Here is a 16700-nt window from a genome sequence, read left to right on the forward strand (position 1 = left end):
GCGCTGCTGCCTGGTGGCTTTGCTCCGGGACCGCAGGCAAGACGGGCTGACCCACCGGGGTGGGCAGCTGCTCCGACAATGAACCCACGGAGGACACAGGTCTTGAGGACTGGTAAAAAATAAAATATTACTGAAACTGAATTTAGACTTGAAAGAAATGTTGATTAACAATGTTAAAACATAGCAATATACGGTTTTCTTAGGAAACAGAATGATACGACACATCCTTGAGGGAAAGCCTAGTGATGATAAGGAAACCCTCCGTGTATTGGCAGAAGGGGCACCTTCTGGCCAGCAACCCTCAACACACCCCAGCAAGGCGATTCAGACTTCACCATCTCTGAGTTCTTGCATACAGTTTTTATTCTTAACCACAAAGTTTTTCATGGAATAGGTAGAGCGCCATATCTGAGTAGCATATTTGTGTGGATGTGCGAGCCCTGACATAAGCTTGCGACCCGCCCACCCTCACAGACAGAGTGAGACCCCCGGTTTGCTTGCCCACAGTGAGGCAGCGCTCCCAGTGCTAGAGAAACTGGTGGCAGCCCAGTTCCCAGCCCTGGCCTGCCAGCTGACCGCCCCTGATTTGGAAGGGGAGGGAGGGAGGCTGGTCTCCCATGTCCATCAGCCCCTGAGTGCCTCCTCCGGATGGACCCAACAGGCCGTTGTCACCCAGCCCGGGGGGCTGCCCTGAAGTCAGCCAGCCCAATTCGCTGGCACCAGTGGACATGACTATCACACTGTTAAGACTGGTGTCTCCACTGGTACAAGCTCCATAAAATGATGTTGACTGTTAGCATTTGACTTCCAGTTTAGTATCTTGTATGTAGATAACAGAAATACATCAAAAAAGAAAGTAGAAATGGTACAAAGTACAAAACTGAAAAATTCTTCTGGAACCATCTCTGTGTAGTGGGTGGCTGGTGGTGTTTGGCATTAGTCCTTAGCAAACTGACAGGCAGTACGTTTTAAGAAAAGGCTGGTTCCCCAGCTAGCTAGTGCTTGAGAATAAGCTCACTAGGGCAATTTCTTTCTTGCCCACAGATCGCAGTATAAGTGGTGGTTTACAGTGACTACTAGTAATCCTTACAGAACAAAACAAGCCACTGAAAGAAGAACTCCTGTAAAAATGGAGTGAGGTTTTGCTGTCTTGCTTCTAAGCTGTCCTGCTGTTGTGATTTTTGAGCCATTTCCCCTCCAGCAGCAGCCTGGACATCCGCTGTGCTGCACAGCACGTGCCTGGGTGCAGGGAGAGGGCGCGCAGAGCTGCAGTGCTCCTGTGGCCACAGGGCAAGTGGTTGAGGTATCACGGGTATAAATTTGAGAATGGCTATAAACGTTAATTCATTTCAAACAGGTGAAAAATAAATAAGAAAGAATCAATACAGTGTTTGTCTATGCATAAACAGCCATCATCAGCCTTTAAAACAATACACATCAGCTGGCCTGTGTGTACAATCGGCATAGGTTCCCCTTACTTGCTTAGGCTATGAAAGGCTCTGTGTGCTGTTAAAGAATTCTCTTTATTTTTGCTGACTGTTCTGATGAAAAATTCACTTCGCACCCCTCCTTCTGGAGCCCATGTGTGGGCAGTTCATCCCTGGAGATTTTTGAAAACCTGACTGGATGAGATCCTGAACAACTCAACTGAACATTAAGGGTAGCTTGCTTTGGGCAGAGGGTTGGGCTAGATGGTCTTCAGTAGTCCCTTCCAACTCCATTTTTCCCATGGTTCTGCAATTAGAACACAATGCTGCTTGGCCATCAGATGAAGGGCTTAGCTTTCTGCCACAATTGGCTGAACGCTGGATATGTCTGCCTTTGCAGAGTTCCTCTGGGAGGGTGCCCTTGCCTTCTGGCAGGTGCTGCCTCTTTTATAATGGCAGTTCTCAACCCAGGCATGCCTGAAGGGTGGGGAGATGGACCGCAGAGGATGGCTCTGGGCTGCACTCCTGCGCCGGCACACACAGAGCAAGGACTTCAGCTCAGACCTGAAGCTCTCATTCAGCCAGCAGTAAATGAAGGGGTTGTAGCAAGTGCTGCTCATGGCAAACCAGTGAAAAGCAAAGTACAGAGCATTGCTGCTGTGGATGGCCCTACAGGAGATCAACACCACGTAGCAGTTCAGGGGGAACCAGCATACTGCAAACACAACCACCACCACCATCAGCATCTTCAGTGTCATTTTCTTTTTCCGTTGATGGGCATAGTATTGCTCCATGGTGAGGTCCCCAATGGCATTTCTCAGCCAGAGCTTCTTGGCGACCATGGTATATGTGATGGAGATCACAAGTAAGGGCAGGATGTACAACAGAACAAAAGTAGTCAAGTCCAAATACTTCCAGAAAAGATCAGCAGGAGGAGGGAAGCTGGGGAGGCAGACCATTCGTATTGTTCTGTTTCTGAAAATCAAAGACAGAAAGAACTGTCAGTTACACTACCAGATGCACACAACATCTGGAGGACAAACACTGCAGATGTTCCTACAAATTTCAGTAAAGGCACAGATAGCAGAACTCACTCAGTAATGTGGGCAAGTGTCACTTTCAATGGAAAATTTTGCTTTAGGTTTGACCTTTGGCCCCAGTGAAGATCCTCAGGAAAAGAAAGTAATGATCCATATAGACATCCATGTCCTCTAATGACAAAGAACACCTCTCTTCTGTGCCTGCCTCAGATTACAGGGCTGAAGCTCTGAGCCAAAATCAACTAGAAAACAAGCCTGAAAGCGATTCCATTGATTTTCATTGTCCTTTTGTGAGAAACACACTGCCTGCTCACAGGGAAGGAGGGCTCCCCTGCTTTCCCGTGCTTTCTTTTTTAATAACACAGGTGGAAAGATGTGTGCCTTAGAATCTGTGGGGTTTTGGTTAAGCTGCGTATGTCATAGTAAAAAAAAAAAGCACCATGTAAACATCTTACCCAATATAAAATCTTGTCAAAGTCTGATAAATGGCATGAGGCAGTGAGAAGCAGACGGCCATAACCCAGATGATAACGATGCAAATCCCTCCTTTCACCATGGACATGCGTGGCTTGAGAGGGTGCATGATAACCTGCAGAGAACAACCAGTCCTGAGGATTTACAATGTCTTAAATGACAAAACCAAGCTGCAAGCTTTAGGAAAAGAAGAATGTATCTGTGCTTTATCCATGTCCAGGAGCAGGCGTTTCACACTGATCACTGAGTAAGCATCAAATTGTGTGTGCGCTTTCCAGGACAGCGTGGGATGCTCACCATGGACACCAAGTGTGGCACAAGCTGAAGGCCAAGAGGCATTCTGGCTTGCACTATAGAGAGTGCAAAAAGTCTCCTAATTACTACAAACAAGGTCTCCAATAGAGATGGCAGCCACAGGGCTCACAATGTTCGGCATTTGGTGGAGTTGCAAGACAGAGTGATGCTCGAGAACCAGAGCTGGATGTAATCCTCGGCCAGCGCAGTGCTAACCAACTTGAAGGCTGGTCTGATACTCACAGTTTACCCTGTGCAGTACTGGCTATGACATGGTGTACTCCTTGTTTGCTGCTGCGCAGGGCTACTTTATCCGACAATGTCTTGGACACTCTCTGAGCCTCACATTGTGGTTTGAAGCAGCTCTGTGGCCCTCCGGTATGAAAAGGCAGAAAGGAGAGACTCATCTTACAGCACTTAAGAGTCTACGGGCTGGAAAATGCAAAGAGTTGTGCGAGTATGAAGCAGTATTGCTGGCCTCATGCCCTGAGCAGTGTCACCCATCAGCTTGAGTTCAGAGATCATCATGATGGTTAGATATCTGTTGAGTGACAGGAACTATGGGTGATTATATTAGGCAATGAAACAATAATTAAAAATAGACCTATCATGTCATCCAAGTGATCTCTTGGCTGATGAAGTCTTTGGTATTTTATGCATGTCTTTTCTAGTCTCATTATAACTATCTACTTAATCAAGCTTCTACAACTCCCCTGGAGCATCTGTCTGCTCTGGTACCTTTCAGGACTAGCAATATTTTTAGAGGCAAGTGTTGATTTCTCTTTTCTCAGTGGCATCTCCTTACTTCTGCTCTTATCTCTTTGGGCCATACAAGCTCATTCCAGTTCTGAGGAACCTTCTTCACCGAATTTAAAGGCAGATATTGTGTTTGCCCTTAATTAAACAAACACTTCTTGATACCTAGCCATGCTTTGCAATCAACGCAGAATCTACTGATTAAAACGAATCATTATCAAAATGCTTTGCTTTCAGGAGCTACAGTGTTGCACACAGCATGGGCAGGCTACCAAACCTCTTGTGGTAAACCAGACAGAAACAGATGATCTGTCCTCTGACTGTCACTGTAAGTTTCTGACACCAGATTGAGCACATCCCAGTCCAGCAGAGTGGAATCTGTCATTGTTCTGAACTCTAGCCATGTCATCTATCATGTGAAACTGCTTTTCTGTAACAACTGTTTCAGTGACTCCAGCACTGCCAGAAAAATAGTCTGCCTGAGAGCGCACCTTGCAGGATCGGCTCCCCCAGTGCACAGCATTTACCCGCTTAAGCAAAAATTACGAACTGCATTACACTTTAAGGAAATCCTTCGGCTGGCTCTCATTGCTTGACCTGTAAGGCTTTCCTGGTTGGTATGTGCCAAAAAGTATCAGGGCAGGGGGATGGGGAGGAGAATTTCTCACCTGAACTGAATGTGCTAACACAGTTCTCACTGCTTCCAGTCTTAGGCATCACAAAGAGATGGAACAAGCCTAAAAACTGTACAACTCTTTGTAAATACATGCTGTGGGAATGCATTGGCTTGTTGGTGTTTGAACATCAGAATATATTCCTGCCATGCTTTCAGGGCTGTGCTCCATGGAGTGCCTGAGGTCGGCATGGGCCCCGGGAGACCTTATAGCTCAGCGCCCCGTGCAAAGCAGGGTCAGCCAGAGCAGGCTGCCCAGGTCTGCTTCTGCTTGGGTTTGGGGATTCTCCAAGGATGCAGACTGCACAACCTCCCTGGGCAGCCTGATCCTGTGTCTGATCACCCTCGCTGTATAAAACCACAGTTTTTTTGTATACCACCATGAAAGCTAGAGTTCCTTGATTCCCAAAACAGTGCAGGTTGCCAGGTACTGGGATAGAAAGGTGAAAAAAAATATGTATTTACTGCCTTGTTTTCTAGCCAACACAGGGGTGATGTTATCACTTACCTGATGCCGATCCAGGGCTATGGCAGCAAGGGTCAGCACAGACACATGAACTGAGCAGTACTGAACAAAGCGGCTGATGTGACACATCAGCTTCCCAAAAACCCAGGTACTGCTTACAAACCGCACCTGAAGAACAGACAAAATTGGATTAGAAAGTCTGTGATATCTGAAGAGTAGCAAATAGGCTTCCCAGGAATATGGTAAGGAAGAAATGCTTTAATATAGTTTCCATATGCTTTGCAGATGCATTATATTCAGTTTTTCTGGAGAAACAGTGACTATGCATGAGGCTGTGAAACAGGTGAGATTTACTGTACTGTGCAAACAAACCCGCTCAAGTAGTGCTTGTGTATGTGTGTTTAACATGCACATGTACATGTAATGTGGCCCTATTGGAAAATGTAAAGAAATCAAGAAAGCCCCTTGATAAGGCTCTGCAGGGAAAACCAGCAGCTTGCCTCCTTAAAAACAGTTGCACGTTTGAATTTGTGGACGCTGGAAGTTGCATGGGTTCAAAACTTAGTGAGGGAAATTCATAGAAGAAAAAATCATTGAGGGCACTGAAGTAGCGAGGTAACACCTTAGGGGTGAGGACGGCCTGTCTGTGGAGCATCCCTGCCTGCCCCTGCCTGTACAATTCCTGGGGTCTGCAGGGACCGTCTCCATGCGGGCGTGAATCCAGGAGCTGTTGGGGGTGGGGGTGGGTGTTGGAGCCCCGGCATTCCGTATGAGTGCCCAGGGAGGTGTTACTTATTGTGGCTTTTCTGCAGAGGACATTCTTCCAAGTAATCGTTGTCTCACTCGCTTGTTATTCCTGACTATGCAATATTTATTCCAAATTAATGTAAATCATTATGGAAGCAGATTAAGCTAACTTGAAATAAAGCACATCTATTACGAAAGATCTGTCCACACAGAAAACTAGCGAAGACTAGCTAATCTGTTTTCAATCCATCTATATTAATTTCCCTATAGAGACAACTCTAGTAGTAACGACTCTGTCACTGGATGTGTAGCACTGTGCTGTTTCTTTGAAGCTGATGTAGAGCTGTTTCCTAAGAGAGATTACAGTTTATTTAATCACTTGTGCCTAATGTGTGACTATTGTTGTGCAAACACACCAGAGGGCACTCTCTTTTCCCTGAACAGATGCCGGTATGCAAACGCCGTCAGAGGAGAGCAGAGGAATCACACCAGAGCAGCAGAATCAATTTAAGAAAAGGTGAATTCGAACTGACAGTTCAGCAACTGATTTTAGAAGGCAGAAGAACACTACAGACAGCTCTGGGCAAGGACTGAAGCAGGAGTATTTAGGATCTTTTGGACCAGAGGTCTGTCAGCTTCTGCTATACGGAGTCCTACTTAGACATTGTGTATAGATTATGACAGTGGGGCAATAAATTAATCTGTTCCTCTCACCTCATTCTTTTAAATTTTTTTTATGTCTCATATTATTTAGTAACTGAATATAAAAGTGCAATCAGCCCCAAGAAGCACAGTTTGTAGCACCCGAGGAAGAGGTATGCCAGGCTGACAGGGCTCAGCACAGACCTAGAGGTTTCACCCTCACAAGGACCAACCTCATTTGCATCATTTCTGCAGGAAATTGGCAGTTAATTGGACTTCCTACTGTCAAACTTGTCCCTGCTTCCTTCCTCATCAAAAGGGCTTCAACATCCGTGCCTTGCCACCTTTCTGGAAGAGGGAGGAAAGCCACAGTGGAGCGGTGCCTGCCAGCAGCATCGCCAGGGGCACAAGCCCACCAGTTCTGCTTGCCGAGCCCTGCCTGCGTGCGAGGGCTGTCGGGGACGGGGACGGGGACGGGGGGGGGGGGGCGCACGTCTCTGGCTTCTCCAGGAGGCAAAAGGAGAGAGGAGGGGAGCCAGAAAGAAACTCTGCATGTTAGCCTGTTACTGGCCCATTCAATACATGGGTACACAGCTGACAGGCACACACAAACACCAGCAAAACACAGAGAAGCTGAGTGCTCACCAGCGTGAAGGGGGTGTTCAGAATGGTGATCATCACATCGGCAACAGCCAGGTTCACAATGAAGAGGCTGGTGGCAGAGTGCATCCTCTTGTTCTTGATCACCACGTGGCACACCAGGACGTTGCCGAAGAGCGAGATGCAGATGATCACAGAGTAGGCTACTATCAGCAGCGCCTTCACCGTCCGGCTCTGGGACTCGCCCTCGTACTTGGTCCCGCTGCCAAAGTCTCCCAGGTCCTCCAGGTCCAAATCACTGTGGAAGAAGGATTGGTTAGAGAAGCTGTACAGTGCAGAGAAGAAGTTGGTCGTGTTGTGATTCTCTGCTCTCCAGAAGGGCTTGGAGATGTACTGCAAAGGGAACCACGTGTGCCTGCTCATGGCTTAGGAAGCAGAGCTCCAGAGCTGCCCACGTCCCCAGGCAGGCTGCACGTTCCTATCTGCCCTTCTTCCTGGCAGCTCAAGTGCTAAAGTCAGTAGCTGCAGGAGGAAACACACACACTTGCATTTTAAAATCTGCCCCGTGGTTGGAAACTACATAAAAGAGTTGATAAATGGATCCTTCTTGCTGTGCTGATTACATGTGAGCTTTGCTTCGGGGACTCTCCAGCTGCTGTCCTTTTTCAGTCTCATGCGCCCTACATACAGAAGCTGATTCGGATGCTGAAATATCAGAGATCCCAAAACGCTTTCTCTCTGCACCTAGGGAGAAATCCTAGTGAGTATTTCCTTTTGGGCACTGTTCTGCTTCTCTCCTGCAACTTCTTCTTGGAAATCTGCTTTATTGGTTTCCCACATAGTCCTTCATCTGTCACATTTCTGTTTCCCAAGAGTTTTCACAGCTTGTCAGAATCAAAAAAGCAAGGGCTGCTGTTCCCTTTACTTTCCATCCTCAAAGTATCTCTGAGCTATGCTCCGGAGCAGCTTTGCTCAGAGGCTGAGTGGTCCCTGCTTTCCCTGTGATATATACAGCTGCCAGATGACAACCACGCACGGAATAGCCAATAGCATATCTCTCCCTAGCTTATCCCAACGTACTGCAACCCCACGCAGACGATGGGAGAGTCTGACGTGCAGATCTAGCTGAGCAGCAAAACAGAGGAGGAGTGGATGTGCCCTGATCTTCCCTGGCTCCTCTCTCCTCCTCTCGCCTTCTGGGTACCCGGCACAGCAGCTGCCTAGGGTGAAGCATCTTTACTGATTTGCAGCATTTGTATTTCTCTGCGTTCCAGAGTTGTAGCAGACAGAGAATGTCTGAGGATTTCTGCCTCCAGAGACCTCCCAGCTTTGTGCTCGCCACTGGCCCCTTCTCGCTGTCCCATGGTGTGGAGGTCAGTGTAAAAACTGAAACACAACCTGAAGATGAGGACAGAAATGTCAGGGTTCTGCTGGGTGCCCAGGGAGGCTGCTGCCTCAGCCCAGCCCTCTGTGCGCTGAGCCAGGAGCAGGGGCAGAGCAGCAGCATGGGTGGAAGCCCCTTCCCTTCTCCTTCCCTCCCTTTGCAGACACTGCCACTTGCAGAGCAGCTTCGGGCTCCAAGCTCAGAAGCAAAGAACTGCTCTGGGCTACCCTCCTGCAGTGCTCCCGCAGCACTGGCTGCTGGGCGGCTTGGGGGCTGAGCAGGGAGGGGGCAGGTTTGCAAATGGAACTGGAAGCAAAAGTCACCTTCTTGTTTTTGACAAACTCGGCATCCCAACATTCACTTGGAGACACAGAATGTCATCTTTTGCTGTGTTTTCATCGTGCGTGTCTTCAGAGATGTCACCAGGCTTCTCTGCCCTTCCTCAGCACCCCAGACCCCTTTTTGCTCGAGGCCCACAGCTGGCCCATACCTGGACTCTGCCCAGGGGCTGAGCCAGGCATGCCACTGGGTCAGGGCACGAACCAGCAAGCGGGCTGTTTCATCTTTTTCTTCGTAATCTCTGTTGCGTAAGGATGCCAATTAGCTCAGGCTTTTATCCAGAGGGCAGAAAATCGCGTCCCTTAGAGCCGTAAAGGCAGAGGGCTGTGGCACGCATCACAGCAGAAGCAGGGCTCTTGCTGCTGAAGGAGGAATGGCAACCTTTCCTGCCATGTCTTCTGGAGATGCAGGCTGTCAGAAACTGCTGCTGATGGCTTGGCAGTGAATGCCACCATGCACATATAGGCATAGACATACACACACACCCTGTCTGACACAAATGTGCTCATTTGCCAGTGTTCCCTTCCATTTGTCATGCATTAGAAGGACAACTTGGCAGAGCAGCATTTAGATGCACATGCATAAACACAATCCTTTCCATTGCCCCGTGTGCCAAAGGCATGATATTCCCATACTTCAGTATTCTTTGCAGAACTGTTTTATTCTGTCAAAGGTTCAAACACTTAAGCAATCACATGCTGTTTTGCTGCAGTTATTATCCACTCATGAACATTCTGAGCTGCTTCTAGCAGACTTCACTGTTCACCATGCATCATAATGCCTGTGCTGGCTCTTCTAAGTCAAACAGAGAAAGCAAGGGAGAAACATACTTTTTCAAACACATCCAGCTGAATTGCACAGGGTCAGCCTTTGTTTCTATAGGAGATTTTTGACTTTCTCACTTTCACACCACTTGAGTAAAAAATTTTTGGAACTTTTCATTTTCATGAATTGATTTAGCATTTTCATTTCTGGTGCTTTTTTTGTGTCAGAAAGAAATGTCAAATTGCTGAAACTTCAGCTGAGATGAAGATCTATTCTCTGAATAGATCTAGTGTAGACCAAGTGTTACGAGGGCCAAAGAAATGGGCTGTACTATAAAAATTGAAATCCTTTTTTGCTCAGTAGTCTAGCAAATCTAAATACCAAAGAATCAAATTACTTAAAAAAAAAATAAACCACATACATTTTGTTGTAGTTTGACAGGGAAAATAAGAAAAGGTCTGAACTTCCCAGTTAAAATTTTCACTCACCAGATACTAGTACCATGTTGTCATGACTTGTATGTCACATCAGCATACTGATGTGACATCATGACTCAGTTCCTGTCCCTGACCTCGTAAATGTACCTGGAATTTGACATGCACATTTTTAAAACATAAACTTGCACCTCACCAGTGCAGCTAACCCGGCTGCTGGGAGTGGCCAGGTCTGGCTCTGGAGGCTCATAGAGGTTTTGTCCCACTTGGGGACCTGAAAACACCAGATTATGAGCACTTTCACAGGTCATTGCAATGGTTCATTTTTTGTGGCATTTCACTTGCTCTTCACCTTTCTCGCTCAGTGCAGCCTCCCAGGACCGGTGACACAGGACAGCCTCTGGATAGAGGCAAGGACTGCATCACCTCCGCTCAGGGAGGCCGCGAGCTGTTGGGAAGGAACCACTGATGTTGCGGGTTCCTGGCGTCTTCCCAGCACATGCCTGTGGGGACTTGTTCCTTTCTGACAGAGATAAGGCAGATAATTCAGAAGTCAGTTCCATCGTACAGTATGTAAAAGTGTCTGGGGTCAAGGCTACTTACCCTTGCTCCTTAATTTAAGCTAATTTTAAAGAAATGGCTTCCACAGGCAGGATTCATCTTCATGACTGGTCGGTACTTAACAATTAGCCAAACCATACTAGCAATGGAGTCTTTCTCCCCACGCTGTATCTCCACAGGCTTAGCAGGTATATATATGAAAATGTTTGCCGCTGTCTGCACCCATGAAGATGTGAATAAAACATCTTTATTACTGGAGTACTGAGCTTGCAAAGCTGAACAAAATTGTCCCTACAGGTCTCTGTAGATTATTATGCTTCATATTTATGAGGTATGTAAAAACCTTATAAGAGGGCATAAGAGAAACACAGAGAGTACAAGGCCATTACATTATACATTTTCCTAATGCAGAAGTTCCCATCGGGCTCCAAAGGTGCATTTTTGGCTGCTTGTCCACATCTCTGCCCATCCTTCTCTGAGCTCCGTTGCTGGTGCCAAGCACAGGCTGGCAGGGAAAGGTTGTGAGAGCTGCTCGAGAAAAGGTGCTGCTCTGAAGCTGCTCCCGCTTTTGAGCCGTTTCTGCTTCAGAACATGTAGGGGAGCTCCCCAGAGCAGCCCGCAGGGACACCAGCCATGCCTCCGAGAGCACATTACGACAAAACCTAAAACAAGGTCTGCTGCTGCAATAATAAGATTTCTGGCTTGAAAAAGAAAATGTCTCCACTTTGCCATTCAGAGTAAAAAGCAACTGGAGTAGAAAGGAAGTTTCAGTGCTTGAGCCTTGTTCAGAGGGAGAAAATTCAACAGCTAAAATTCCCAAGCCTGAACGAGCTGAATGAGGAAAAATAAATTTAATGTGCCTGTTGCATTAGCCAGCCTTTTGAAAGAGTCCTGTTCCCTAGAGAAGCTAATTGTTTACACTTTTATGTTTTAAATACAGATTTGATAAACAACAGAAACAATGAGAGCTACATATTATCTCCTAATTTTTTTTCTTTCACTCGAAAGGTGGTTTATAAATAACAGTTTGAACAGTCCTTGGAAACCATGATCTGGGAACTTTTTCTTTTTTTGTGTTTGCTTTAATGCACTGAGGACACTATTCCTCTTCATTTGCAGTGACTAGTGCTGCTTTTATGACTCAGAAAATGTGAGAAGAACGGGCACAGAAATCTTGCAGGACATTTCATGGACTTGATAATATGACTTAATAAATAAACCATGTTTACCAATAATGGAGTGAATACCCTAAGTAATGAATTAGACAAGGCAGCGCTGTAATTCAGGCAGATGCTAACAATTCAAAATCACAAATATATTTAACTTGGGGGCTGTTTACTGTGCAGAACAGCTTAACATCATGGCAATAGCAAAGCCCGCAGTAGACAGGGAAAGGCAGGCAAGATTTGGCACGCCTGGACGTGCTCAGCAGCGGCGTGCTGCCACCGTGCATGGTGCGGGGAGGGCCAGGGGGCCAGCAGCCTGCTGAGACCCTGCACCATGCCTGCCAGCCCTGCCGGCATGGCTGCGACTGCAACCACAGCTGGAAACAATGCTCCAAATGGCATCTGATTTAAAAGGCATTCAGAGGCCTTTTACCCCATGAGGGTGTTCTGGGGTGTAGGTACACTGAGTGCTTTGGGGAACGCTTTTCCATGTGGGTACACCAAGGTTTGGCTCCTGGGGAGGAGGAGACCTGCGCAGCCTGCAGCACTGGGCAACACGGTCCTATCTGTGCCTTCCTTCTTCCCCACTAACATTATTCACCACAGGCTTTCTCTTGTGTTCCCCTCTCGATATGTGAGCACCATTGCAGATACAACCCAACTTTTACAAAATGTTTTTACTAAGAGTGGACTTCTGGGTGAAATCAGAAAATTTGCCACCATGAAATAATAACAGCTGCTAACATATAAATTGGAAACACTCCCTGACAATTAACTCCTTCCATCTCTGCTTCATGGCTATAAAACTGATGGGTGTGTTTGGTGCAGATAAGGGTTATTTAGAGACTCTACAAAGTCCACAGTTTGATCTTCGCATTGTGAACACTTACAAGATTCAGTGCAGCCCAAAAACGGGACCCCCTTCTGTTAAGTGCAGCACCCCACACCTCTTGTCAGAGCAGTTCAATTCAGACCTGGGCAGGATCCCTGCAGCTGTGACCTGCGAATGATCACACATCCTACCTGGCATCTGCCAAGCTGTCTCACCTACCAATCAATGCCCCGTTTAATTATGGGGACATGGAACTAGAGCTCTTCAATCATCTAGCATCAGCCAGGGAGCTGGCGGCAATGTCTTTGGCTTTCAGGACAGGCAGTGGGGGGCTGGGGGCCGTGGAGCTGAGCCTTGACCCACAGCCTCCCCCGGCAGAGCAGCGCTGCTCTGGGGAAGGGCAGCCCGACAGGCAACACTGGCAAACCTGGTGCAGAGGTGCTCTCAGGAAGGGAGGGGGTAGTAACTACGGAGAATGGGGAGCGCTGAACTTCATGGTTGCTGTTGCCTGTGGTAACATACCATTACCCACTGCCAGTGTTACCTCCAGCACCGTCAAGGACCTGCTAAGAATCAAATAAGTGCCGCAGCATGAACAAGTGAACAACTTTGTTCTCCCACCTCAGCAACCTGCAGTAAAGAAAAGAGGCTTTTGGTAGGAAACACCTTACCGTATTCCTTCTTTGTTTCAAGTTCTTTCAGCCCCAACTGTCAGAGTGAAAGGTGTGTTTAGTCCTTTAGTCATTGCTTTTACTAATTCTCCCTTAAATACGCTGAAATAAACAGCTGCAGCGCTGTCCTTCCACTCCCCTTTTCGTGCTTGGGCATTCAGGGTCACTCTGCTGCCTTCAGCATCACCCAGGCATGACACGAGAACGTCACATATGCAGGGACAGTCCATCAGTAGGTACCGCCCTGTGACTTCGAGGTTGGATGTCTGCAAGACAGAGGGAAATTATTTAAGACAGTTGAGCTATTTGGGCTGCCACTTCTCAGGGAGCCAGCAGGAGGTAAAGCCCGGCATCTCCCCCGTAACCTGCTCTTCCTACTGTAGGATTCTTGAACCAGAGAAGCCAAATCCTAGCTCAGCATGTGAGCTCACAAACTCCTTTCCTGAAATCCTTATGCCCATTTACTCCCCTGTGATACCCACCAAGCTGCTTGGGAAAAAGCCCCTTCAACGTGGGGGACTTCTTGCAGCACACACTTGTCCAAGAGCTTGTACCGACTCACTGCAAATCTGCTGCAAAACTTTCCTTCCAGCTAACAGGGCTGAAGGGGAGATGGATGAATTTCTTTGCGCTACTGTTAATTGCATGTGAAATTGCCAGTTCCTTCTACCGTCAGGCTCGTCGACAGGTGCACAGGCAGAGTCCACTATTAAGAAAACACATTATACGGAACAAGCTCTGCAGGAAAGGCAGACCTATTCCAGCCAATTATCTGGAATTGAAACGGATGCTGCTCCGGTGCACGGCGAGCCAAGCCAAGCTGGGCACTACGTCCTCGCCGGCACCCAGGCAGTGTGCAGAGGCTCAGCTCCCTGAATGGCAAAGCTCCTCTCACATGCATTTGCATCTGCTCTCCCACCCGCTTTGGCCTCCACATTGCTGAGAATTACAACGCCTACAGCTCCGAGTGCTCCAGATCATGCCCAAGGGCCAATTCCAGCCCACCAGCCCCACGTGCACGGAGTGATCAGCGTTTTCCCTCTTGAAGTCGGGAGGCGATGGGCTGCCGGCTCAGCCGGGAGCATGGCTGGTGCCCACAGCCGTTTGCTCAGCACCTGGGGTGGGCTGGGGGCCCTGGCCCACTGGCACTGCCGTGATGCCACTACTGCAGCCGCACCTGGCAGGGCTCGAGTTAACAGCCGTCCATACCCTCTTGCTTCTGTGGAGCAGCAGCACCAGTAAACAGGGTGATAAAAGAATCATGTAATGAGAAGATGCTCAGCCGAAAGGGAGTGTGTGGAGCACAGTTTGTTTAGTCATGCCAAAGTAAACTCACTAATTACTTTCAGGTCCTCCTTGAAGTGCTGTGCTTTCTTCCCAGTGGAATGAATTGCCCTGAGGTAAACAGACACTGTAAAACTTCAATGTCTTCCCCCACCCCCCCACCCCACCCCCCGCCCCGAGAACAAAAAATTATTCTTTGCGGGGAAAAATGTGAAAGCAAGTGCTGGGCACAGACTATCTGCCAATGTACATAACTAAATACACCCTCCCACCCCCCCAAAACAGCATTTGAGCTTTTATTCTCACAGCTTTCCTGGGAGGCAGTGAAATACAATTCCCATTGAAAATAGGAAATATGATCTGCAGACAGAGGAAAGGCACAGATGATCAGAGGACCTGTGTGGGATTACCCAGAACACAGATGCCCGAGTTAGAAGCTGACAATGACTTCTTCGGATACTCTGGACCAGCCTTTCCACAGCGAAGACTGACACAGAAGCAACCTGTAAAAATAGGCACTGTGAACCAATGCGGTGAGGAACTACATGACCTTGTGATCCAAACACTGTACAATCACAGGCCAGATTTTGCAAATATAACTAAAAGAAGCCATGCACAGCACCCTATAGATTTATCCTGAAGCACAGCCTGGAACAGCACAAATCTTTCCAATATTTTGTGCTAAGAGACATTTGAGTATGTTTGCTACTTTCTTTTTGCAACAGCAATTGAATTCAGCACAACCTTTTGTCATTTAAGAGAAATATGTCCCTTGGCACCCAGAGCACCTCTGCAAGCAGGTCCCTGGCAGGCTGGTGGAGCTGGACCACAGCCGCTCTCCATCCTGAGGGGCTGAGGGAGTCCGAACCACCAGCCACCATTTGTCTCGGTCGCTCGCAGCCTTCCTCATCTCAGCAGGACTACTTGCGAAAACAAAAGTCTCTCCATTGAATTTCTTCTCAGAGGAGTTTACATCTGTTCCTACTGGCTCACTTATGGTGGGGTCTTTGGAGAAGGGGATGTGCGTAAGTTATCACATCTTATTGCCAAATAAGCACCTTTGCTTTAGATATCCAGCACTGTTTCTGAGAAGGACCATGGCTCCAAGGGCCCTCTTTCACTCCTTTCCCAGAGAGCTGCCTTGGTGAGGTGTGTGTCCCTGGCCCAGAGAGGGGGAACTTCCCAAACCCATAGTGGGAGTAAGCTGTGGCCAACTGTCTTTATAAAGCTGGGTACAAATGTACCTGACAGGTTTTCCGTGACTCCTCTAATGTATCTGCTATTATTTCTAATTCAGTGTGCCAGACACACAGCAGAGTTCAGCCGTAGTACATACAGGTCAACCACAGCAAAATGCTCAAGTGGATTACAGGCACATAATTCTAAGCAGTGAGAAAGTACAAAATTATATTTTAAAATTTCATGTTATTTCCTATTTCCTGTCACTATGAAATGGCTGTAAAGCAAAAACAAGGCAAAGCAGCCAAGGGGCACACTATCAGTTCAGGACATGAAATTTGACATCTGCTAATCTGGAAGATTTGCTCTTGACAAGGAAGATTTGATTGATACAGCAGAGACAAGACATAGAGAGGAGGCATCACTGGCAATGCAGCAGCTCCTGATCATAGTCCATCAGGAGGTGTAAATGAGCACTGCCAGGTTTTGGTAATGTGTTTTCTTCCTTTGAAGAAAATTTGATACCCGGAGAAAAAGCCAGACAGCTTGTTCTGGAGCCAAGTCCCATTGGCAGAGGCAGGCAAATTGCTGTGGAAGCTTCTGTCATGCCTTTTTTTTTTTTTTTTTCTTTAGTTTGAAGAAAACTCCTCTTGGAGGGTGGGAAGATGCACTAGCCTAAAAACTGCTCTGAAGTTTCTGAAAAATAACAAAAAAACCCCACCCTCATCTGACTTTACTAGCAGCTACAAATGTTCTAATGGGAACTGAGAACCTCATTCCTTTAATAAGTGATGCAGAAGATAAAATATTATTTGAAGGGAAAAGTGAAATAAGAAGCCTTGAAATGCTTCTGAAGACTCCCTGGAGACAGGCATGACACGAGCCCTGAAACACACAGCTGCAAAACCCATCTGTGAAGGGTGGCTTTTTCAGAAAGTGACCAGAGAGTAGGTGGTGGTCTGCAGG

The 16700-nt window shown here is 47.4% G+C and overlaps 1 protein-coding gene across 1 annotated transcript; it reads right to left on the minus strand.

The window, feature by feature from the left end:
* Positions 1-345: 345 nt before the first annotated feature.
* Positions 346-14681, minus strand: LOC119157497 (probable G-protein coupled receptor 83). The gene is made up of 4 exons (XM_037408495.1): positions 7165-14681; positions 5173-5298; positions 2923-3056; positions 346-2402 (listed from the first exon to the last, which is right to left on the minus strand). Exons 1-4 carry the CDS (start codon positions 7540-7542, stop codon positions 1778-1780), a joined length of 1263 nt encoding a protein of 420 aa, XP_037264392.1. The 5' UTR covers positions 7543-14681; the 3' UTR covers positions 346-1777.
* Positions 14682-16700: the final 2019 nt, after the last annotated feature.

This window comes from Falco rusticolus, chromosome 14 (genome assembly GCF_015220075.1).
Source record: "Falco rusticolus isolate bFalRus1 chromosome 14, bFalRus1.pri, whole genome shotgun sequence".
In the NCBI taxonomy this organism is placed as follows: Eukaryota; Metazoa; Chordata; class Aves; order Falconiformes; family Falconidae; genus Falco; species Falco rusticolus.

Bases quoted from the DNA above. Each gene is read 5' to 3' on its own strand.
- LOC119157497 (XM_037408495.1), bottom strand. From the start codon at position 7,542: ATGAGCAGGCACACGTGGTTCCCTTTGCAGTACATCTCCAAGCCCTTC. The intron at 5,299-7,164 runs GTGAGCACTCAG...TCTGTTCTTCAG, and splicing joins TGAACACCCCCTTCACGCTG to GTGCGGTTTGTAAGCAGTAC. The intron at 3,057-5,172 runs GTAAGTGATAAC...TGTTCTCTGCAG, and splicing joins TAGCCCTGGATCGGCATCAG to GTTATCATGCACCCTCTCAA.